Below are 25,921 nucleotides of genomic sequence, written 5' to 3' on the forward strand. Positions count from 1 at the left end.
TAGTTTTTTTGTTTTTGTTTTTTTACAGTAATATGGTTAGTCTTAAAATTCATTGACTATCTTGGTGTATCTATATAAAAGCAAGGTTATTTAGTTATTTAAATATTAAAACACTTTCCCTAGGCTTAGCACATGGTTTCCTAATGCAAGTGTAACACCTAATTTATGCATACCAATCCAGTAAACAAATTATATGTAAACAGAATCTGTGCAAAACTTGTGTACTAACCAGTGATAGCATTTAGGGAAGGGAAATGGGACTTGATATACCGCCTTTCTATGGTATTTTGCAACTACATTTGAAGTGGTTTACATATATTCAGGTACTTATTTTGTACCTAGGGCAATGGAGGGTTAAGTGACTTGACCACAGTCACAAGGAGCTGCAGTGGGAATCGAACCCAGTTCCCCAGGATCAAAGTCCGCTGCACTAACCACTAGGCTACTCCTCCACTATTGACTGGCCAGATATGCTTGTTGTTCTGCATTAAGGGCAACTAGTGCTGTGCACACATCCAAGCAGAAAAATCATGTCGGGCAACACATCTGAACATGCACTGGAACACTGTTCTGTGCATAAAACATTTGCTATACCAATTTCTGTGCAGAATATTCCAGTGTGTGCACAGCTGCATGTCAATACAATTGTTTTCTGTTCAGACCTGTGCTCTAGTTGCCCTGCCTACAGAACCAGCTCTTCCAGCCTATCTCCCCCATTCTGTCTTTTACTCATACTCTTCAAAGAGGCCACAAAGAGTTGTTAGTACTGTTATGCTTGCAGCAAAAAGAAGAAACAGGTGTTAAATCTTCACAGATGCTTGGATTAAAAATTAGCATTTTTCCAGATGTTGCTCATTCAACATAAAAGAGGCAACAGTTTCTTCTACTGCATCACAGTAATTCAGATAGGAGCAACTTTAATATCCTTGCAAATATGTGGTAAAGTTTAAGGATGTAAAATATGCTCAAAACCTCTACTCCACACTTGGCATCAGCCTTGTATCCGTGAGCACTTCCTCCTCTATGTAATAACAGATGGCATATAGTTGGTATTTTCCTTAATCTAGCTATACCTTATAGCTTAAGTGTAAGGGCTCCTCTTTAAATTGGTGGACTTTTAAGATGCGTGGTGAATCTCACAGTTTCTTATTTTTGTAGACACAGATTGAGGATATATTTTCTCCTTTCTGAATTTATATTCACTCTCATTTTTCTTTTCAAGATATAATCTTGTAACATCATATGAAATTTCCATAAATAAAAAAAATAATGACATTTTCACAGATGCTATTGTGGAAGAACCAGTAAACTTTTCTTCAGCTTCTCAGATTTGGCGTGAAAGCCCCGGCACTGTGCTCAGTCTTCTGCGTACTACTCTGCATTTAGATAGAACAGCTAATAGCCTCATTACTATCGATTTTAATATACTGTGCAGATGTCCAAAGCAGGGCTTTGTTCAAGGTTAGCTTCTGTGCAAAATCTTTTTCTCTATCTTACAGCTACCAAATTGTGTGCTAAAGCTGTGCTCACCCTCTGCTAGCTCTGAACAGTCTTGCGCACTTATGGCGAACCCCTTTATTTGTACAATATTGTTTTACTATTTTGTTTCAGCAGTTTTTTCAGTGTCTGGGTGATCCGAGATCAGTGTAAGCATTTTACTCTTGCCAGTTAATACAGCAATAAAGCTTCTCAGCTTTATTTTTCCAAAAGGATTAAAAAAAAAAAATTCAATTACACTCTAGCTTAAAACTTAGATTTTGCAGCCTCAAAATACAACTATATAAGTAACTTTCTGGGTTACAGTCCTTTTGTATCAGAAGCATTTACACAGAGTAGGAAATGGAACATTTAGAAAATGTTCAATTGATCCTGTATAATCTGGCGCTGCACAATCATGTGACAAACCAAAAAGAGAATACGCAACCAATGACCACACCAGAAGTTGTTCAGTCACTAAATTCCTCCTCATCACTAAAATAAGCACTTTTCTTGATCCGTGGCCGTTTTGAGTCTTCTGATGTTGATGGTTCTTCCACAGGTTGCCTGGTCTGTTGCTTCTCTTCATCTATTTTGGCTTGCTACAGTAAAGAAGAGGGAATATAAAGTATATCATGTATTTCTGTTGAGAATAAAAATAACCCACCTCCTACTATGATATATCATTGTCAGACAATCCTGACATTAACAAGGGAACAGTACGCTCCAGCACAGCAAAAGGTTGCAAACGAACTGACCTAGTATCATAGTGCTCTATAATTTTTACTAAAAATTAACTGAACATTTTTTGCCTGTGTGTGTTTGGCTTATTTCCCCAACTCCAATTATCTTTTTTTTTTTTTTTATTTGTTTCACCCACATTTGAATAACTTTTTAAATGTACTGTGCATTAGAATTTGAACACGTGCAGATCAATTCTTCACGTTAATTCATGTCAATATGCATTAAATTGATTTTGTGCACACTAAAATTTTTAAGGCACCATAGCAATCCAAATACATATCCCTAATACTTATACATCAGGAATGCACATCCCTAGTATTTATACATCAGGAAGACCACTGTCACAACAAAAAAACAAATTCATCCTTTGGATTCTGCTACTATTAAGAAATAATATGGCACCAAGTGTTCCTCATCTCTTTCCACAATCAAAAGTGGATCTCTACTTTGTTTATGCTAGTGAAATTTTATTCATGTTAAATCACAACAGGGCTGGCCCAACACATCAGTAGGTATGTGTTGCATACATGGTCCTGCTCTATTATTTCAAAGCCCCAAAGTGGACCAGAAAGTTCTACTGTTGCCATGCACCACTAAACTGCTGCCACAAGACTCAACCCCTTCTCCCAGCCACTGCACCAGCCCCATTCTCCCAGTCTCAGCATCTGCCAGCACTGCTCACCTCTTCCACCTACTTCAACATCTGCCCCTTCTCCCATTCTCAGCCTCCATCTCCTACCAGACTCCACCATCAGAACCAGTGGCAGGACCTTACAATTTTGCAGCTGTGACTCAGCCCTTCTCTGAACCACTGGCCATCAGCACCATGAGGGCTGGTACATTCTATATATTGCAAGAAGTAGCTGCTCTTGTAATGCTGGCAGCCAGAAGCGGAGAGGCAGGATAAGCAGCAGAAGCAAAGAAGAACATCCTGCCACTCTGCAGGAGATACTGAAGCTGGAATCAGGTGAGAGATGGGGGCTGGGAATGGGGAAAATGGGGCAGATGTTGGAGGTTTGTGGGACAGGAGGGCTATGCTAGCAGATGGTGGAGCTGGGAGAATAGGGCTGATGCCGGGGGTAGGTAGGCTATGCTGGCAGATCAGGGGACTGGGAAAAGGGGACTAATGCTGGAAAATTGTGTTTTGGGTAACAGAATGGAAGCCATCTTAAAAAAAAAAAAAAAAAAAATTCATGACACGACTACACTGATAAATCCCTATTTTGCTAACTCCGGCAAAGGGCATAATTACCTCAAAAATAAGCCCCTGAAATTTCAAATGATTAAAAAAAACATCAAGTATCAGAAGCCCTACATATATGATATACTGAAATTGTTAAAAGTTGCTAGTGCTGCTGACTGTTCAGCAGGGCAGCCCATGGGAGATATGGAGGGATGTAGGGTCATGTGAAGACTCACTATGCGGCTCCTTTGCATACATCAGCAGTGGCTGAAAAGCAGAGCCATGTGTGAAAACCCCCCACAATTTGCTCAATGGTATCGCCAGCCCTGCCCACTGACTATCAACCACCTAAGTTTACAACTTGCCCAAAAGTCACAAGGAGCATCACTGGGAGCACAGAAGCCAACTTTTCAAAATTACTGGGGGGTGCTAAGCCCAATGGAAATTACCTCTCCCTGGACAACATCAAGGTTGTTCAATATTGGGGATGCTCAAGCACCTACATAGCTGGCTACTATGACTGGGAGAAGCAGATTTGAACCCTGGTTCTCAGCCCACCAATTTAAACCATTACGTCACTTCCACACCAATTCTCTTGCCAAAGCTTGTAGACATCCAGTGAACCTCCGTATATAAGTATCCCATTTAACCTGTCAGTTTCTCAGCATCAGAGAGGGAGCTCAGGGCACAGCCACACACAACTGGAGTACGAGTTCCATGTACCTGTCCTAAGAGACACTGTTGCTGCTGCAACCAGAACATGTTTTATCTATCTTGTAGACAGTACACAATTCTAACTCTTTCCCTTTGCCAGAGACTGGCAGAATCTATTTTGCCTCACTATCAGGTTCCTCTCTAGGGCTGGATTTCCAAGCTTGTGCTTTGCTTTCTGTTTTATCCCACTGTTCCTGACCAATTTCTTTAATAGGATGATGCAGAAATAGGTTTACATGTAGAGTTAAGGACTTAGTGCTTGATGGGCTGCATAGATATACACTAACTGCAATTTTTTTCATGAACTCAAGCCTTACATCAAAGATCATTATACAAAGAAACATAAGCAGATTAGTTATTTACCTGGAAAGCTATAGCTTGGCTGAGACTATCCAGCTTAGGATCTTCTCCCTCATCTTCACTTTCCTCCTCTTGTTCACTAAAAAAAAAAAAACATTCAGTCATTTAAAACAGAGATACTGTGTCTCAAATATTTCAGTACTAATCATTAAACTAGAGATGAATCATCTACATAGATTGCTATTGTAAACTCCAACTCACGCAAATTTATACCGCTTATGTATATTTCTAAGCAAAGATTCCAAGGAGGGGACATAAAGAATGGGTTAAAGAGAGCACCCCCTCTTTATTTGATAGGAATCCATGAACTAAAACAATGTCCACAGGGCTATGGTATAAGTTTTGGATGGTATCATTAAATGCAGTTTCATCAGACTTGCACAGAATAAAAAATTCTATGAATCCCTACCAAATGCTTCTCTGGCATCTAAGTTCATCAGAAGTGAAGAAACATTGCTAAATCTCCAGTACTGCAAGACTTAATATTCTTAATATTGCCACCAAGCATTTGTTTCTCAGAAATTCTACCTGGATGACTGACATTAGGAATAACTTCTGCAAGCTTTCTCACTCTTATTTTAAGCCTTTGACCTTTTTTTTTTCCTATTTACAGTGATTATGACTGTAAAAGAAGTTGGCTATTCTTGATCACAATAGGAGACATTTTCTAGGTGCTTGCATATGAACTTGTGGAATAATGCAGAATTCTGCATTTAGGACCCACATTTAATTTTGTAAATGGTGCCCAAATTTGGGCGCTGAGAAAAATTAGCGCTATTCTATAAATGGAGCTCAGAGTTAGGCACCATTTACAGAACACCATTTTGTGCCGGGATCCACGTCCAATTTTGAGAGCAAGAACTTACACCAAATTGAAACCTGGTGTAAATTCTTGCGCCTAAATTAGGCATGGATCCCCCAAATTCTATAACACTGTGCAAATTCTAGGAATGCCCCTCCCATGGCAATGCCCCCTTTTCGGATCCACACAGATTCCGGCACCTAAAGTTGTGCATACAAATTTTTATTAATGCCAGTTGGCACCGATAATTATTAGTGCTCAATTATCAGTACTAATTGGCTCATTTATCAATTAAATTTTACACCAAATTGGGTCTACACCCAAATTTGAGCGCCATATATAAAATTAGGGTGTTAATGCATCAGGGAAGGGGGACTTTGAAATTTCCATCTTGTTTAATTTTTTTTTAAATTTGTAGAAGGCTTTATTAGGTTTTTCAGAAACATTACAGAGTCAAATAAAACACAGCCATTTACATAGGCAAGTTACACGCATATGTAAAACAGCAAAAGTAGAGGCTGACAAATGCGCAAACCAATAGGGAGATGATATCAAAAACCAGTTTATTCAGAATATTCATATCAAGGACCCAACACGGTCCGTGTTTCGGCGCCAAAGTGCCTGCCTCAGGGGTCACAATCAACTTTCTCTGTATGCAAGTTATGGTGTTTGCTGATTGGTTGGCTGTTCTTTTGTTCTCAATGTGGATTAACTTGCATACATAAAGGAATTATTCAAGCCTATCAGCTTCTTCTCAGAGAAAGCTGATTGTGAGACCCCTGAGGCAGGCGCTTTGGCGCCGAAACACGGACCGTGTCGGGTCCTTGATATGAATATTCTGAATAAACTGGTTTTTGATATCATCTCCGTATTGGTTTGCGCATTTGTCAGCCTCTACTTTTGCTGTTTTGCTTTGACTTTCCGTGGAGGCTCCTCCTGTCTTCTTGGATTTGATTTACACGCATATGTAAACCATACAATAGTACATGTACTTCCAAAACAAAGAAACATTATATTAAATTCTCAATGCAAGAAAGTTCGCTAATAAGGTACTCCTAATATTTGTAACAAGATTTTCCATTACACCCCCCCCACCTTCTAAGCATTGACTCTCAACATGAACAATGTGACACAAAAGGATCCCAAATAGCTTTCCACTTGGACAAAGTTTTATGACATATGGCCCAAAGTCTCTCCATCTCACAAATGTACCACAGCTTATTTAACCATTTTGCCAAGGAAGGAACCTTAGGAGACTTCCAATGAGCTGCCAAAGTGACCCTAGCGGCCGACATAGCATGGCGAACCAGTAATGACTGTGATGTAGTAAGACCAGGAGGCTTTTTAGGAAAGAAAAAATTCAGGTGACCACTGAATAGGCCTAGATATCCAACTCTGGAGCCTATGCTGAACAGCTTTCCAGTAAGCCTGAGCCTTAATACATGACCACCAGAGATGGCCCATAGTCCCCTTCTGTCCACACTCCCTCCAGCGTAATGGTGATGCCTTCGGAAACGTGGTGGAGGCGAGCCGGAGTTAGATACCACCTGTATAAAACTTTTACAGCATTCTCTTTAAAAGGAACAGAAATGGAAATCTTAGATAGAGTGAGTTCCATAAAGTTCCAATCATCACCACCACCCAATGTCAAATCCAGCTCCCGATGCCAACTCAAGCGATGATCTACAGGGGGCTGCACCTTCCCACGCTGGTAAGTATACAAACAAGTAATAAAACCCCTAGTTCCCTTAGAATCTTCACATAAATCTTCCAAAAAGGAGTCTTCTCAAAGAATTTTAGCCTTAATATCTGCAGTGGAAAGAAAATGCTTCGCTTGTTTATAAGCAAAAGCATCCGCAGGTGAGATCGTGTACAATATTTGAGCCTGCAAATAGGTGGTAAAATGTGGGATACAAATGCAATAAATAAAATAAAATAAAATACATTGCAGCTAATACATTAAAGGGGATAAATGCATCTTCATCAAAAAACTGACCCCAGGTCTTCAGACCAGCCGAATACCAATTCAGAAATGGCCCTGGTTCAAGACCAGGTAGAAAAAGGGGGTTATTTGTTACTGGACTAAGCTTAGAAAAGACCTGATCAGGCTTAGCAAATAAACCATCCCAATAATGAAGAGTTGACAAAATCGAAGGACACATGTCCTGTATATATATGGCCGCCCTTGCTCTCAGTAAAATACAGGTCAATGGCTCAGGCTAAAGAGCTAGGCCTCTGCAAGCAAATGGCTCATAATAAGAGCTGGGCTTCTCTTAAAAATCCAAAGTCATCTCTGATACAAAATACATTTTTCTGCACCACAAGCTGAACTGAGTTCTCAGGGAGCTGGCACGGGAGGGGGTCTTTTGCTCTTATAAACATGCCTGGGACTGGCATCAGTGAAGAGTCATGAAAGATGTTTTGGGCTAATGAAAGTAGATAAGGGGGTAGATGTACGTAGTTAGAGAGTACTCAGAGGGAGGGGGAGCTGAGAATAGCTGAGAAGAGCAGAATGACCGATGAAGTCATCTCGCCACCTGTGCTTTGCACCCCTTTTGTGTATAGTTGGAACCTGGGACCTAATGAAGTCACCCTTATTGGTTCCTTATCAACTGATAAGGGATAGCAAGTTCTGCTGACAAAGCTGGATCCCATTGGAATCCATTGGGTTGAGACAGTATAAAGGAAGCACCCCGAGAAGTGTAAGTCGCAGAAGGAGAGACAGAGAGAGAGAGACAGACGCAGATACAGAGGCAGATGCTGATGGAGGAGAGCTGATGTGTCATGTGATTCTGTTCCACTGTATGATTGACTGAATTGTTGGTATCCTCATTATTGGGTAATGTATCAATGCTAATTAATACTAATAAACTATATCTCTTTAACTAATTGAAACTGGGTTCCTCTTTAATTACAGACTTAGCTACGGCTGAGCCTGTACTGAACTGCCATGAGCAGATTCAAGGTTGGGAAAGCTAGATATTTGGAGGGCATATGTAACTTTGCCCAGAGAGATGAGACGGGCCACTGCTTCCGCTGTTTGATTAGCAAAGGCAGATTCAGAGAAAATAAACAGTCCCCACCCAAAGAACGGTGTCTCTGAGGAAGCCACATTAAGGAACGCAGAGGACATAAGCCTACCGAATCCTTCTCCAAATAGATCCACTGTTTTTGGGAACTTGCATGAAACCATTCTATCGCAGCCCGAGCCTGAGCCACCTTATAATACCAATACACAATCGGAACACCCAAACAACCCTTTTTCTGATCCCTGTATAAAAGTTCTCGAGAGACGCAGCCTTTTATTCGACCAAATGAAACAAAAAAAGCGATCCTGAATAGCCAACAGAAAATTACGAGACAAACGAAGAGGGAGGACATGAAAAAGATACAGCAAACGGGGTAACACATTCATTTTCAATGAGGCAATCCGACCAAACCATGACAGCTTAATAGAGCTCCAAGCCTCCAAATCCTTATATATTTCCCGCAAAAGAGGGGAGTAGTTAGCCGAAAATAAACCAGAAAAATTCTGGGTAAGAAGATCACCAAATATTTAATACTACGGGTTACCCATTGAAAAGGAAAAGCTTGCTGTAGAGCCTGTAAGTTCGGGCTGGGAATACCAATGGCCATAGCTTCCGACTTAGCCATATTAAGCTTAAATCCTGACACTGCAGAATATTCCGCCAGAAGCTTAAGCAAGTTAGGCATAGAAAGTAACGGTTTGGTTAAGGAAAGCAAGATATCATCAGCGAACATTGCAAGCTTATATTCCTGACCACCCACTACAATGCCCGATATATCAAGATTAGACATAACAGAAATAGTGAGAGGTTCCATAACCATCTTGTTTTTTTTAACTGGATTTCCTATAAACTAAATGGATATTCAATTTCTGTAACTGCTTGAATATTCGGGTTACTATGGAAACCCGAAAGCTAACAGCATACCAGTCAATATTCAGTTTGGTGTGTGGTTAGCTTGGTGGATGAAATTAGGGGTCATGGATTTGATATGCTGCCTTTCTGTAGTATATCCAAAAGTGGTTTATATTTATTATATGCAACCTTTCAGCTGTCCTAATTTTATTTATTGAAATAACTGGTTAGTGGACTGAATATCACAGCTAACAGGTTAAATGCTGGTTCCACTTCCAGACTGCCCCTGAACTAGCCAGTTAGATCTTTAGTGGTCAGAGGGGATATTCAATAGCACTATCCTGTTAAGTACTGTCATGTATCTAGGATTGGCAAGCTCAGTGGGGTTTAACCAGGCAGGGGCCTCTACTGCACTCTTGACTATCAACCTTTTAGTGGTTATTTTAGGTACGTAGAATCTTGGCTTCTAATTCCTCATTAACTAGTTGATATTTTTAGAATTGGGCTTTAAATTTTGTCATGTTTGAGCCAATCTGTCAATCAAGTCAGTGGAGCACGAGAGCAGCACATAAAAGCTAAGACGGCATGGCTGCCTGCTGTTTGGGAAGTTTCTCTGCCAATGAGTTGATGTCACTCAGTTTGGTGAAGTTAAGACAAGGTAAAATTATGTATCATACCTGATAATTTTCTTTCCATTAATCATAGCTGATCAATCCATAGACTGGTGGGTTGTGTCCATCTACCAGCAGGTGGAGATAGAGAGCAAACTTTTGCCTCCCTATATGTGGTCATGTGCTGCCGGAAACTCCTCAGTATGTTGATATCAAAGCTCCATCCGCAGGACTCAGCACTTAGAGAATTACACCCACAAAGGGACACTCTGCCCAGCTCACCACCGCCGAAACGGGGGAGGGGAATTAACCCAGCTCATCCCCACACAAGTGGGGGAGGGGAATCCGTCCAGCTCATCCCCGCGGAGCGGGGGAGGGACACCACCCCGCCGATGCGGGGGGATCTGGCTTATCCTGCAACCGCAACCGCGGGAGGAGCTGACTGACCCCAACACCGCCGAAGCGGGAGGGGTACAAAGCTGCCCTACAGCCGCACGAAGCGGGAGGGAGTGCCGGCAGAATTTAAGTCTCAATCCAGCCCCGTAAAACGGAGGGGAGAGGAATGCAGCAGCTCACTGTAACACAAATTCGTCTCAACTCTTGAAGAATCCAAGTGAAAAAACTTGAACACGAAGTCCTCCTGAAGTAACTGAAGACTAAACTTGAACCTAAAATTCAACCAGAAGCTTTATTCAGTTTCTCCAGTCTCTGAAATTTTTCTTCAAACTCTTGAGTCATAGACAACTGGTGGGCATTTATCTGCTCTTGGACTGACAGAGCTTCAGCTAATAATTTAATTTCTCCTACATTTTTAACCAAAACAGCTTGTAATGAAGAATGCATTGAAAAAGTTAGGTCCCATAGTGACTCCATTGTCACAATGGTTTTTGCAACTCCTACACTCAAATCAGGAAGAGGGGCATTGGTTATCTGTTTCAAACCATCACTCAGCACAGAAGAAAAAGTTTTAAATCTCTGTCCTACCAGACAACCCTCGCTTCCATCGCGTTGTTTTTTGGATCTAAAGTTAGAATTTTTCCGGATCTCGCAAGAGAGACCCAAAGTAGACGCAAGGCCTTTTTGGCATTGCGTCAAAGAGCTTCAAATATAGGGGTAACTTATACTCTTAAATTTCCTTGTGTATGTCGGTTTGTATACCAACAGAACAATTACCAGTTCTTTGATCCAAAACAGTTTGAGGATTTTGTTTGTTCTAAGGAAGTACAGAATGTTATTGTGAAAGTTTAGCTGCCCATACGGGCGCTGTAAGATAGGCTGAGAATGTCACTCGAGTTTGTAATGTTCTGATTGTTAATTACTTTAATTGGTAACTATGTTAAACATATATCTTGGTTCCATTTATGTATTTCCCATATGGGGGTTGAAAATGTATGATTTATTACCTAAAATGAGCCAAATGTCTCAAAATAATAATTTGGGTTTTGTTTTTTAATGTATTTGTATACTTTTTGGATAAGTGTATAAATTAGAAATTATAATAAAGTTAAATAAAAAATAAAATAAAATAAAATAAAATTCAACCAGAATATAAACAGTACAGATATCTGGGAGGGGCTATGGATTGATCAGCTATGATTAATGGAAAGAAAATTATCAGGTATGATACATAATTTTACCTTCCATATCATCAAGCTGATCAATCCATAGACTGGTGGGATGTACCGAAGCAGTACTCACCCAGGGCGGGACATAGAAATTCCTGACCGCAACACTGAAGCTCCAAACCGGGCCTCCGCCCGAGCAGCCACAGTCAAGCGGTAATGCTTGGAGAATGTATGGGCCGATGCCCAAGTTGCCGCCTTGCATATCTCTGCCAAGGAGATGGACCCGGCCTCTGCCATCGAGGCCGCCTGAGCTCTAGTGGAATGAGCCTTCAGCTGGATAGGCGGCACCTTCCCCGCGGCCACATAAGCCGCTGCAATGGCTTCCTTGACCCATCTTGCCACTGTAGGCTTAGCAGCCTGCAGACCCTTACGAGGACCTGCAAACAGGACAAACAGATGATCCGATTTCCGGAAATCATTGGTCACTTCCAAGTATCTGATGATAACTCGTCTCACATCCAGATATTTGAGAGCAGAGTATTCCTCTGGGTAGTCCTCCCTACGAAAGGAAGGGAGACAGAGCTGCTGATTCATATGGAAGCGAGAAACAATCTTGGGCAGGAAGGAAGGCACTGTGCGAATAGTCACTCCTGCCTCAGTGAACTGCAGAAAAGGCTCTCTACATGAGAGCGCCTGGAGCTCGGAAACTCTTCTGGCTGAAGTGATAGCCACCAAAAAGACTGCTTTCAATGTCAGGTCTTTCAGAGATGCCCTCGACAAGGGTTCAAAAGGCGGCTTCTGTAATGCTCTTAGCACCAGGTTGAGAATCCACGCAGGCACCACTGAGTGCAGAGGAGGGCGCAGGTGATTAACTCCCTTGAGAAAACGCACCACATCTGGCTGCGAAGCCAGGGAAGCACCCTTCAGGCGGCCCCTGAAGCAAGCCAGGGCCGCTACCTGGACTTTAAGGGAACTGAGCGACAGGCCTTTCTCCAGACCTTCTTGCAGGAATGCCAATACTGAAGAAATTGGAGCAGTGAATGGAGAAAATGAGCCTGCTTCACACCACGCTGCAAAGGTACGCCAAACCCTGGCGTAAGCAGTAGAAGTAGAGCGCTTCCTCGCTCTCAGCATAGTGGCGATGACCTTGTCTGAGAAGCCCTTCTTCCTCAGACGCTGCCGCTCAATAGCCAGGCCGTAAGACCAAAGGGGGAGGGATCCTCCATCACCACGGGACCCTGATGTGACAGACCCTGCTCCACTGGCAGCCGCAGAGGATCGTCGACTGAGAGCCTGATCAAGTCCGCATACCAGGGACGTCTGGGCCAATGCGGACCCACCAGGATTATCCGGCCCGGATGCTTTGCCACCCGGTCTAGCACCCTGCCCAACATGGGCCAGGGCGGGAACACATAGAGAAGCTCTTGTGTCGGCCACTGTTGGAGAAGAGCATCTACTCCCAGGGATCGAGGGTCCCGTCCTCTGCTGAAAAAGCGCGGCACTTGGCAATTGGCCGATGACGCCATCAGATCTAGGCTCGGCTGGCCCCAGCGCTTCGTGATGTCCAAGAACGCCTGAGCAGATAGCTGCCACTCTCCGGGCTCCAAGGTATGGCGACTGAGAAGTCCGCCTTGACATTCATGACTCCGGCAATGTGGGCCGCTGACAGCTGTTCCAGGTTCGCTTCCGCCCACTGGCATAGATTCATGGCCTCCTTGGCTAGAGGGGCGCTCTTGGTACCTCCCTGGCGGTTGACATAGGCCACAGCCGTGGCATTGTCCGACAGGACCCGTACAGGCTTCAACGCCAGTACCGGGATGAACTCCAAAAGCGCCAACCGAATGGCTCTGAGTTCCAGGAGGTTGATAGACCACTTTGCCTCTGCAGGAGACCAGAGCCCCTGCGCTGTCCTTCCCAAGCAGTGGGCTCCCCAGCCCGACAAAGAGGCGTCCGTCGTGACGACAATCCACTCCGGGGTCACCAGAGGCATTCCTGCAGACAACTTGTCTGTCTGCGTCCACCAGCTCAGCGCCTTGCGCACTGCTGGGTCCAAGGGAAGGCACACAGCATAATCCTCCGACATCGGAGTCCAGCGCTGCAACAGAGAGTGTTGTAGTGGTCTCATATGAGCCCTGGCCCAGGGCACTACTTCCATCGTGGCCGTCATAGAGCCCAACAGCTGCACATAGTCCCAAGCCCGAAGAGGAGAGGCTACTAGGAACTGGTCCACCTGAGCCTGAAGCTTGACAATCCGATTGTCTGGCAGGAACACTCTGCCCACTTGGGTGTCGAATCGAACTCCCAGATACTCTAGGGACTGAGTTGGGCGCAGCTGGCTTTTCTCCCAGTTGATAATCCACCCCAGGGAGCTCAAAAGAGCAACCACCCGGTTCACAGCTTTGCCGCACTCTGCATAAGAGGGGGCTCGGATCAACCAGTCGTCCAGATAAGGATGGACTTGTACTCCTTCCTTCCTCAGGAAGGCCGCGATGACCACCATTACTTTGGAAAAGGTCCGCGGAGCAGTAGCCAACCCGAACGGGAGGGCTCTGAACTGGAAGTGTCGGCCCAGGACTGCAAAACGCAGGAAGCGTTGATGAGGAGGCCAGATGGGAATATGCAAGTACGCTTCCTTGATGTCCAAGGATGCCAGGTACTCCCCTGCCTTCACTGCCGCTATAACAGAGCGGAGAGTCTCCATGCGAAAGTGCCGAACTTTCAAGGCCCGATTGACCCCTTTGAGGTCGAGGATAGGCCGTACAGAACCTCCTTTCTTTGGTACCACAAAGTAAATGGAGTAACGCCCCTTGCCAAGCTGATTTTCTGGCACCGGAACGACCGCACCCAGGCGGATCAGATTGTCCAAGGTCTGCTGCACTGCCACAGCTTTGACCGGAGACTTGCAGGGAGAGAGTACAAACCCGTCTCTTAAGGGTCGGCAGAACTCTAGCTTGTAGCCGTCTCTGATGACTTCCAGCACCCAAGCGTCTGAAGTTATTGTGGTCCACTCGCCCAGAAACGAGGACAGCCGTCCTCCAATCTGCACTGGGGCGTGGACCAAGGCCCCGTCATTGGGTACGAGACCCTGGGGGAGGACCGGAGGGAGCACCTCCGGGACGGCGGTCTCTGCGAAAGGAATGCTGCTTGGGGGAGAAGTTCCTCTTGAAGGAAGAGGGGGCAGAGGAGCCCGACCTGCCCGGGCGGTACCGACGGGCTTCCTGAAACCGTCCTCTGGAGGTACCTGGGCGAGTACTAGCCCGAGCCCTGACCTCTGGTAACTTCTTGCCCTTAGACGTGCCGAGATCGGTCACGATTTTGTCCAGCTCGACCCCAAAGAGCAGCTTGCCTTTAAAAGGCAATCTAGCCAGGCGGGATTTAGAGGCGTGGTCAGCAGACCAATGTTTCAGCCAAAGCCACCGCCGCGCAGAGATTGTCTGAGCCATGCCTTTAGCTGAGGCCCTCAAGACATCATACAGCAAGTCTGCCAAATAGGCTAAGCCCGATTCCAGGGCCGGCCAATCAGCCCTCAAGGAATGATCCGAGGGGGAAGCCCGCTGCACCATAGTGAGGCACGCCCTGGCCACATAGGAGCCGCAAACTGAGGCCTGCAAACTTAAAGCAGCCGCCTCAAAGGACGACCTTAAGGGCGCCTCCAATCTTCTGTCTTGGGCGTCTTTTAGGGCCGTGCCACCTTCCACCGGCAACGCCGTTTTCTTAGTCACCGCAGTGATTAAAGAATCCACGGTAGGCCACAGATAGGCCTCACGTTCACTTTCAGGCAAAGGATAGAGGCGGGACATAGCCCTAGCCACTTTAAGGCTCGCTTCCGGGACATCCCATTGAGCCGAAATTAAGGTGTGCATAGCATCATGCACGTGGAAGGTTCTAGGCGGGCGCTTCGTCCCCAGCATAATGGCAGAGCCAACAGGGGCTGAGGGAGAGACGTCCTCCGGAGAGGAAATCTTCAAAATGCCCATGGCCTGCACCAACAGGTTGGGCAAATCCTCTGAGCTAAAAAGTCGCGCTGCAGAGGGGTCATCCGCTCCATCCGAGCGGGGATCCGTCTCCTCCAAGGAATCCGCAAAGGACCGTTGGGAGAACTCAGATACGCTGCCCTCATCTACATCGGAGGAGACACAGTCCTCCAAGGCCTGGGAATCAACCCGAGGGCGTTTACCTCCGGGGGCCTCAACCTCCTTACCAGACGAGGGAGCAGGGGCAGCGTTTTGCATAAGGAAGCCCTGATGCAGCAGCAAAACAAACTCGGGGGAGAAACCCCCCAGACTGTGCACTTCCGCAGCCTGGGCTACAGCCCTAGACGCACCCTCAACCGGCGCTCGCAAGAGCGGGGGAGAGACATGCTGCGCATCCAAGATGGCGTCCGGCGCGACACTCCGCGAAGGAGCCGCGCGGGAAGAACGGCGCATAAGTTTAGCCGCTTTTGTGCCGTCGCCCAAATTAAGGGCGTTCATGGCATTAATGTCTCCCACCTCAAGGGCGGCCCAAGAAGAAGCCGTCCGAGCTGCGTGGCCGGCCAAGATGGCGGAGGCGAGCAGCGGGGGATGGGCGTTTATGGCGGGAAAAACCGCCACACCGGAGGAAGGACCGGGACACTCATCGGTCACGAAACTGTCACCCAACAAGGGCGAATCAGACTTTAAGACCCCCGCATCCCCTCTAGAAGCGCCCAAGCGATCAGGGGAGCGACTCTTTGCGCCCTCGCCCTCCGACGCCATCGGCCACGTGGAGATCAATCGGGGAACCCCCTGCCCGCTATAAAAAGGTAAAAATTACCTGCTTTCCGCTCCGAGCTGTAACGACCTGGTGTCCCAGTGAGTAGCTGCAATAAACGTTTAAATAAACGTCGAAATAAACGCCTTTAAGGACGTTCAAAATTTTTTTTTTTTTTTTTAAACGGAGCCAGCGGGAGGGGGGAGAAAAGGAGGGACCTGGCGCCACCAGGTTTGCACTTGCTCAAGAAGAGCCCTCAACCCCAGGCACTCAACAAAACCTAAAAATTAGGCTTGGAGGCCTAGCCAGAGCTGCTGCTGTGTGTGACCACCACCTGCTGAGATAGAGAACATACTGAGGAGTTTCCGGCAGCACATGACCACATATAGGGAGGCAAAAGTTTGCTCTCTATCTCCACCTGCTGGTAGATGGACACAACCCACCAGTCTATGGATTGATCAGCTTGATGATATGGAATGGTTACTTTTTAATTTTTGATATTTGAAACATTTTGGAAGAACTTTTTGTATCTTTAAGTGTTACATTAAGGGCCTTACAAATGGGATAACTTTGTTCTTTAAATATATGAGGTCATTTTAAAATTGTTAATGTGTTTACTTAGGTTCTCTGTCTAATAATAAGATCTGTTTAAAGAACTTTTTCGCATCACTGTAACTTATGTATATAGTCTTCTCTTTTTTTTGTCATAAGTTGTAATTTCTCCCATTATCATTTTGCCCGCAAGGTGTTTAGATTGATAGCAGTGTTATTTCACATATGCATTTCTAGAATATTGTGCAATACAAAGGGAGTGCAATTTTCTTTTACAAGGTCATTCACAACTATCCTAGTAGTTGGACTGTGAGGCCATGTGTCTGTGGTGAATTATAACATTCTTAAAATATAAACAAATGCTAACAAGACAACTAGAAATTAATCAGTTTGGTCACATTCAAGATCCCAAATTTGAAAATACTCACTGAGTAAATCCCCAAATGGAGAAAAACAAGGAGGAAAACAAATCAACTTCTCCGAATCTCAATTGACAAAATATACGACTATACGCACATTTCCTCTTCAGCTTCAACCATTTTTTTCCTTTTCTTCTTTTCTTTCTTCTTTGGAGGCTCACGTTCTCCTAGCATATTTTTAGGGCAAGCGTAACTCAAATGCCCTGTATCCTTAAAGGAAAAAAAGGATGTATCATGAAATTTGATAAAAAGACCCCACTGCACACACAGTTGCAATCATGAGTTTAATCTGAACTACAAATCAGGTTTATCGTTTGCATAGGAAGTTTTGAATCTCTCTCATTTCTCAAACCTTTAAATAAAAAAGTGACTAGTTATCTGTTCCCTTCTTGAGAGGTAACAAAAATCATATGGTTTGAAAAAGACCATATGATACATTTATTTTATTGACCCAAAAGCATCATAAATTTGCAATGCTCTTAACAGGAAAGCTTTTTTTTTTTTTTTAAGTCCAAAATGAGAGTGAATTAGCTCTTAACTTTGTGGATCCCAAAACAGTGTAATAATCCTGTAACTATGCTTTCCTCCCAATTACTGATACGCTGTTAACTTTAAAAACTGTGATGCAACATTTTATGTTCTCTCTGGAACTTGTCCTAAAACTGATTTTCACATACCTTTGGAAAATATATTTTTTTCAATATTCTTTGGCATTCACAGGATTAGGAGAGTTACAGGATTATTACACTATTTTGGGATCCACAAAAATTAAGAGCTAATTCACTCTGTTTGCACTTACAAGAAAAGTTTTGTAAGAGCATTCACAAAATGAATTATATCCAGAATCTGAAGAAAAGCAAACATATTTGCAGTATATAACATGTTATTGGCATCATTGCAATACATACGAAGTTCACTATCTCACTTCAGACATGACAAGGCATGTTTCTGTCATTGGCAATATCTGCCATGGGGCAGAAGAAGTGCACAAACAGTTGCCAACACTCTTTCTTGAGGGTCTATTTATTACCTTTGGCTGTTAACGCAAAATTTTAGCATAAGATAAAGCTTGTTATACACAACATCTCTATGTTGTCATGTTAGCAGTTAATGCACTGTAACAACCTCCATGTTAACAAGATACAACCTCCACATTAGGTGTTTAGCGTGGCAATTAATATACATCGTAAGCCACATTAAGGTAAAATTATGTATCATACCTGATAATTTTCTTTCCATTAATCATAGCTGATCAATCCATAGACTGGTGGGTTGTGTCCATCTACCAGCAGGTGGAGATAGAGAGCAATCCTTTTGCCTCCCTATATGTGGTCATGTGCTGCCGGAAACTCCTCAGTATGTCGATATCCAAGCTCCATCTGCAGGACTCAGCACTTAGAGAATTACACCCACAAAGGGACACTCTGCCCAGCTCACCACCGCCGAAACGGGGGAGGGGAATTAACCCAGCTCATCCCCACACAAGTGGGGGAGGGGAATCCGTCCAGCTCAACCCGCGGAGCGGGGGAGGGACACCACACCCGCCGATGCGGGGGGATCTGGCTTATCCTGCAACCGCAACCGTGGGAGGAGCTGACTGACCCTAATACCGCCGAAGCGGGAGGGGTACAAAGCTGCCCTACTGCCGCACGAAGCGGGAGGGAGCGCCGGCAGAATTTACGTCTCAATCCAGCCCCGTAAAACGGAGGGGAGAGGAATGCAGCAGCTCACTGTAACACAAATTCGTCTCAACTCTTGAAGAATTCATTGAAAAACTTGAACACGAAGTCCTCCTGAACAGGAACTGAAGACTAAACTTGAACCTGAAATGCAACCAGAATATAACAGTACAGATATCTGGGAGGGGCTATGGATTGATCAGCTATGATTAATGGAAAGAAAATTATCAGGTATGATACATAATTTTACCTTCCATATCATCATGCTGATCAATCCATAGACTGGTGGGATGTACCGAAGCAGTACTCACCCAGGGCGGGACATTGAAATCCCTGACCGCAACACTGAAGCTCCAAACCGGGCCTCCGCCCGAGCAGCCACAGTCAAGCGGTAATGCCTGGAAAAGGTATGGGCTGAAGCCCAAGTTGCCGCCTTGCAAATCTCTTCCAAGGAGACGGACCTGGCCTCTGCCATCGAGGCCGCCTGAGCTCTAGTGGAGTGAGCCTTCAGCTGGATAGGCGGCACCTTCCCCGCGGCCACATAAGCCGCTGCAATGGCTTCCTTGACCCATCTTGCCACTGTAGGCTTAGCAGCCTGCAGACCCTTACGAGGACCTGCAAACAGGACAAACAGATGATCCGATTTCCGGAAATCATTGGTCACTTCCAAGTATCTGATGATGACACGTCTCACATCCAGATATTTGAGAGCAGAGTATTCCTCTGGGTAGTCCTCCCTACGGAAGGAAGGGAGACAGAGCTGCTGATTCACATGGAAGCGAGAAACAATCTTGGGCAGGAAGGAAGGCACTGTACGAATAGTCACTCCTGCCTCAGTGAACTGCAGAAAAGGCTCTCTACAAGAGAGCGCCTGGAGCTCGGAAACTCTTCTGGCTGAAGTGATAGCCACCAAAAAGACTGCTTTCAACGTCAGGTCTTTCAGAGATGCCCTTGACAAGGGTTCAAAAGGCGGCTTCTGCAATGCTCTTAGCACCAGGTTGAGATTCCACGCAGGCACCACTGAGTGCAGAGGAGGGCGCAGGTGATTAACTCCCTTGAGAAAGCGCACTACATCTGGCTGCGAAGCCAGGGAAACACCCTTCAGGCGGCCCCTGAAGCAAGCCAGAGCCGCTACCTGGACTTTAAGGGAACTGAACGACAGGCCTTTTTCCAGACCTTCTTGCAGGAACGCCAACACTGAAGAAATTGGAGCAGTGAAGGGAGAAAGTGAGCCTGCTTCACACCACGCTGCAAAGATACGCCAAACCCTGGCGTAAGCAGTAGAAGTAGAGCGCTTCCTCACTCTCAGCATAGTGGCGATGACCTTGTCTGAGAAGCCCTTCTTTCTCAGACGCTGCCGCTCAATAGCCAGGCCGTAAGCCCAAAGGGGGAGGGATCCTCCATCACCACGGGACCCTGATGTAACAGGCCCTGCTCCACTGGCAGCCGCAGAGGATCGTCGACTGAGAGCCTGATCAAGTCCGCATACCAGGGACGTCTGGGCCAGTCCGGACCCACCAGGATTATCCGGCCCGGATGCTTTGCCACCCGGTCTAGCACCCTGCCCAACATGGGCCAGGGCGGGAACACATAGAGAAGCTCTTGTGTCGGCCACTGTTGGAGAAGAGCATCTACTCCCAGGGATCGAGGGTCCCGTCCTCTGCTGAAAAAGCGCGGCACTTGGCAATTGGCCGATGACGCCATCAGATCTAGGCTCGGCTGGCCCCAGCGCTTCGTGATATCCAAGAACGCCTGAGCAGATAGCTGCCACTCTCCGGGCTCCAAGGTATGGCAACTGAGAAAGTCCGCCTTGACATTCATGACTCCGGCAATGTGGGCCGCTGACAGCTGTTCCAGGTTCGCTTCCGCCCACTGGCATAGATTCATGGCCTCCTTGGCTAGAGGGGCGCTCTTGGTACCTCCCTGGCGGTTGACATAGGCCACAGCCGTGGCATTGTCCGACAGGACCCGTACTGGCTTCAACGCCAGTACCGGGATGAACTCCAAAAGCGCCAACCGAATGGCTCTGAGTTCCAGGAGGTTGATAGACCACTTTGCCTCTGCAGGAGACCAGAGCCCCTGCGCTGTCCTTCCCAAGCAGTGGGCTCCCCAGCCCGACAAAGAGGCGTCCGTCGTGACGACAATCCACTCCGGGGTCACCAGAGGCATTCCTGCCGACAACTTGTCTGTCTGCCTCCACCAGCTCAGCGCCTTGCGCACTGCTGGGTCCAAGGGAAGGCGCACAGCATAATCCTCTGACATCGGAGTCCAGCGCTGCAGCAGAGAGTGTTGTAGTGGTCTCATATGAGCCCTGGCCCAGGGCACTACTTCCATCGTGGCCGTCATAGAGCCCAACAGCTGCACATAGTCCCAAGCCCGAAGAGGAGAGGCTACTAGGAACTGGCCCACCTGAGCCTGAAGCTTGACAATCCGATTGTCTGGCAGGAACACTCTGCCCACTTGGGTGTCGAATCAAACTCCCAGATACTCCAGGGACTGAGTCGGGCGCAGCTGGCTCTTCTCCCAGTTGATGATCCATCCCAGGGAGCTCAAAAGAGCAACCACCCGGTCCACAGCTTTGCCGCACTCTGCATAAGAGGGGGCTCAGATCAACCAGTCGTCCAGATAAGGATGGACTTGTACTCCTTCCTTTCGCAGGAAGGCCGCGATGACCACCATTACTTTGGAGAAGGTCCGCGGAGCAGTAGCCAACCCGAAAGGGAGGGCTCTGAACTGGAAGTGTCGGCCCAGGACTGCAAAACGCAGAAAGCGTTGATGAGGAGGCCAGATGGGAAAATGCAGGTACGCTTCCTTGATGTCAAAGGAAGCCAAGAACTCTCCTGCCTTCACTGCCGCTATAACAGAGCGGAGAGTCTCCATGCGAAAGTGCCGCACTTTCAAGGCCCGATTGACCCCTTTGAGGTCGAGGATAGGCCGGACAGAACCTCCTTTCTTTGGTACCACAAAGTAAATGGAGTAACGTCCATTGCCAGTCTGACTTTCTGGCACCGGAACGACCGCACCCAGGCAGATCAGGTTGTCCAAGGTCTGCTGCACTGCCACAGCTTTGACCGGAGACTTGCAGGGAGAGAGTACAAACCCGTCTCTTAAGGGTCGGCAGAACTCTAACTTGTAGCCGTCTCTGATGACTTCCAGCACCCAAGCGTCTGAAGTTATTGTGGTCCACTCGCCCAGAAACGAGGACAGGCGTCCTCCAATCTGCACTGGGCCATGGACCAAGACCCCGTCATTGGGTACGAGACCCTGGGGGAGGACCGGAGGGCGTACCTCCGGGACGGCGGTCTCTGCGAAAGGAATGCTGCTTGGGGGAGAAGTTCCTTTTGAAGGAAGAGGGGGCAGAGGAGCCCGACTTGCCCGGGGCGGTACCGACGGGCTTCTTGAAAACCGTCCTCTGGAGATACCGGGGCGAGCACTGGCCCGAGCCCTGACCTCTGGTAACCTCTTGCCCTTAGACGTGCCGAGATCGGTCACGATTTTGTCCAGCTCGACCCCAAAGAGCAGCTTGCCTTTAAAAGGCAACTTAGCCAGGCGGGACTTAGAGGCGTGGTCCGCAGACCAATGTTTCAGCCAAAGCCAGCGCCGCGCAGAGACTGTCTGAGCCATGCCTTTAGCCGAGGCTCTCAAGACATCATACAGTAAGTCTGCCAAATAAGCCAAGCCCGATTCCAGGGCCGGCCAGTCAGCCCTCAAGGAAGAATCCGAGGGGGAAGCCCGCTGCACCAACGTCAGGCACGCCCTGGCCACATAGGAGCCGCAAACTGAGGCCTGCAAACTTAAGGCAGCCGCCTCGAAGGACGACCTTAAAGCCGCTTCCAATCTTCTGTCTTGGGCGTCCTTTAGTGCCATGCTACCTTCCACCGGCAACACCGTTTTCTTAGTCACCGCAGTGATTAAAGAATCCACGGTAGGCCAAACAAAAGCCTCACGCTCACTTTCAGGCAAAGGATAGAGGCGGGACATAGCCCTAGCCACTTTGAGGCTCGCTTCCGGGACATCCCATTGAGCCGAAATTAAGGTGTGCATGGCATCATGCACGTGGAAGGTTCTATGCGGGCGCTTCATCCCCAGCATAATGGCAGAGCCAACAGGGGCTGAGGGAGAGACGTCCTCCGGAGAGGAAATCTTCAAAATGCTCATGGCCTGCATTAACAGGTGGGGCAAATCCTCTGAGCGAAAGATCCGTGCTGCAGAGGGGTCATCCGCTCCATCCGAGCGGGAATCCGTCTCCTCCAAGGAATCCCCAAAGGACCGTTGGGAGAACTCAGATACGCTGCCTTCATCTACATCAGAGGAAACAGCGTCCTCTAAGGCCTGGGCATCCACCCGAGGGCGTTTACTTCCGGGGGCCTCAACCCCTTTATCGGACAAGGGAGAAGGGGCAGCGTTCTGCATAAGGAAGGCCTGATGCAGCAGCAAAATAAACTCGGGGGAGAAACCCCCCAAACTGTGCAATTCAGCAGCCTGGGCCACAGCCCTAAACGCACCCTCAACCGGCGCTCGCAAGAGCGGGGGAGAACCATGCTGCGCATCCAAGATGGCGTCCGGCGCGACACTCCGCGAAGGAGCCACGCGGGAAGAACGGCGCTTAACTTTAGCCGCTTTTTTGCCGTCGCCCAAATCAAGGGCGGCCATGGCATGAACGTCTCCCAGCTCAAGGGCGGCCCAAGAAGAAGCCGTCCGAGCAGAGTGGCCGGCCAAGATGGCGGAGGCGAGCAGCAGGGGATGGGCGTTTATGGCGGGAAAAACAGCCGCGCCGGAGGAAGACCCGGGACACTGACCGGCCTCCAAACTGACACCCAACAAGGGCGAATCAGACTTTAAAACCCCCGCATCCCCGCTAGAAGCGCACACGCGGTCCGGGGAGCGATTCTTCGCGCCCTCGCCCTCCGACGCCATAGGCCACGTGGAGATCAATCGGGGAACCCCCTGCCCGCTATAAAAAGGTAAAAAATTACCTGCTTCTCGCTCCGAGCTGTAACGACCTGGTGTCCCAGTGAGTAGCTGCAATAAACGTTTAAATAAACGTCGAAATAAACGCCCTTAAGGACGTTCAAATTTTTTTTTTTTTTTTTTTAACGGAGCCAGCGGGAGGGGGGAGAAAAGGAGGGACCTGGCGCCACCAGGTTTGCACTTGCTCAAGAAGAGCCCTCAACCCCAGGCACTCAACAAAACCTAAAAATTAGGCTTGGAGGCCTAGCCAGAGCTGCTGCTGTGGGTGACCACCACCTGCTGAGATAGAGAACATACTGAGGAGTTTCCGGCAGCACATGACCACATATAGGGAGGCAAAAGGATTGCTCTCTATCTCCACCTGCTGGTAGATGGACACAACCCACCAGTCTATGGATTGATCAGCATGATGATATGGAAGGGGCCCTTTTAATAAGGCGCGCCTACAAGTGGCCTACGCTGGTGTAGGCAAAGGTTTTGGACATACGCAGGTCATTTTTTCAGCGTGCCTAGAAAATAGGCCTTTTTTGTGGTCAAAAATGGATGTGCAGCAAAATGAAAACCAGTGTGCGTCTATTTTCGGCCTGAGACCTTACCGCTACCCATTGACTTAGCAGTAAGGTCTCATGCGATAACCAGTAAGTAACCGGCCAGTGTGTGTAATACTACCGGGTAAGCGCCACGCGGTAGAAAATATTTTCTACCGTGTGTCAAAAATGGAATTACCGCCCGAGGCGTGCGGTAGTTCCAATTTGGCACGTGTTGGATGTGCGCAGGCACCTACACGCCTTAGCAAAATGGCCTCTAAATGCCTAATACAGCTTAATAAAGAGGTCCCTTAACTTCATAAAGGAACATAGTAGGGAAATATGCAGCCATTCACATACAGAAAATCATTTCCAAGACTGATTTTGTGTAATGCCTACTATGCTGGTGTCACTGGAGTTTATTTATTTATTGAGAATTTACTATACCGCCCTAACTGACCAGGCAGGGCTTGCTGAATAGTAATGTTTTTTTCTATCTAGGTACCATAAAGGTAAAATTATGTATAATCATACCTGATAATTTTCTTTCCATTAATCATAGCTGATCAATCCATAGACTGGTGGGTTGTGTCCATCTACCAGCAGGTGGAGATAGAGAGCAAACTTTTGCCTCCCTATATGTGGTCATGTGCTGCCGGAAACTCCTCAGTATGTCGATATCAAAGCTCCATCCACAGGACTCAGCACTTAGAGAATTACACCCACGAAGGGACACTCTGCCCAGCTCACCACCGCCGAAACGGGGGAGGGGAATTAACCCAGCTCATCCCCACACAAGTGGGGGAGGGGAATCCGTCCAGCTCATCCCCGTGGAGCGGGGGAGGGACACCACACCCGCCGATGCGGGGGGATCTGGTTTATCCTGCAACCGCAACCGCGGGAGGAGCTGACTGACCCTAACACCGCCGAAGCGGGAGGGGTACAAAGCTGCCCTACAGCCGCACGAAGCGGGGAGGGAGTGCCGGCAGAATTTTAAGTCTCAATCCAGCCCCGTAAAACGGAGGGGAGAGGAATGCAGCAGCTCACTGTAACACAAACTCGTCTTAACTCTTGAAGAATCCAAGTGAAAAAACTTGAACACGAAGTCTTTCTGAAGTAACTGAAGACTAAACTTGAACCTGAAATGCAACCAGAATAAAACAGTACAGATATCTGGGAGGGGCTATGGATTGATCAGCTATGATTAATGGAAAGAAAATTATCAGGTATGATTATACATAATTTTACCTTCCATATCATCAAGCTGATCAATCCATAGACTGGTGGGATGTACCGAAGCAGTACTCACCCAGGGCGGGACATTGAAATCCCTGACCTCAACACTGAAGCTCCAAACCGGGCCTCCGCCCGTGCAGCCACAGTCAAACGGTAATGCTTGGAGAATGTATGAGCCGAAGCCCAAGTTGCCGCCTTGCATATCTCTTCCAAGGAGACGGATCCGGCCTCTGCCATCGAGGCCGCCTGAGCTCTCGTGGAGTGAGCCTTCAGCTGGATAGGCGGCACCTTCCCCGCGGCCACATAAGCCGCTGCAATGGCTTCCTTGACCCATCTTGCCACTGTAGGCTTAGCAGCCTGCAGACCCTTACGAGGACCTGCAAACAGGACAAACAGATGATCCGATTTCCGGAAATCATTGGTCACTTCCAAGTATCTGATGATGACTCGTCTCACATCCAGATATTTAA

General features: G+C 47.2%; 1 protein-coding gene across 2 annotated transcripts in view; it reads right to left on the minus strand.

Moving 5' to 3' along the window:
* Window positions 1–386: 386 nt before the first annotated feature.
* The window catches only part of ZCRB1 (zinc finger CCHC-type and RNA binding motif containing 1), a 58,043-nt gene continuing 32,508 nt past the window's right edge, over window positions 387–25,921 (minus strand). For both annotated transcript variants that reach the window (XM_030216775.1, XM_030216777.1), the window contains exons 6-8: window positions 17,136–17,248; window positions 4,481–4,556; window positions 387–2,078 (exon numbers count right to left, since the gene is read on the minus strand). In XM_030216775.1, the coding sequence (XP_030072635.1) occupies window positions 1,947–2,078; window positions 4,481–4,556; window positions 17,136–17,248 (321 nt within the window). In that variant the 3' untranslated portion in view covers window positions 387–1,946. The remainder of the gene's footprint in view (window positions 2,079–4,480; window positions 4,557–17,135; window positions 17,249–25,921) is intronic.

The sequence above is a fragment of the Microcaecilia unicolor genome, chromosome 10 (genome assembly GCF_901765095.1).
Source record: "Microcaecilia unicolor chromosome 10, aMicUni1.1, whole genome shotgun sequence".
Taxonomy (NCBI): domain Eukaryota; kingdom Metazoa; phylum Chordata; class Amphibia; order Gymnophiona; family Siphonopidae; genus Microcaecilia; species Microcaecilia unicolor.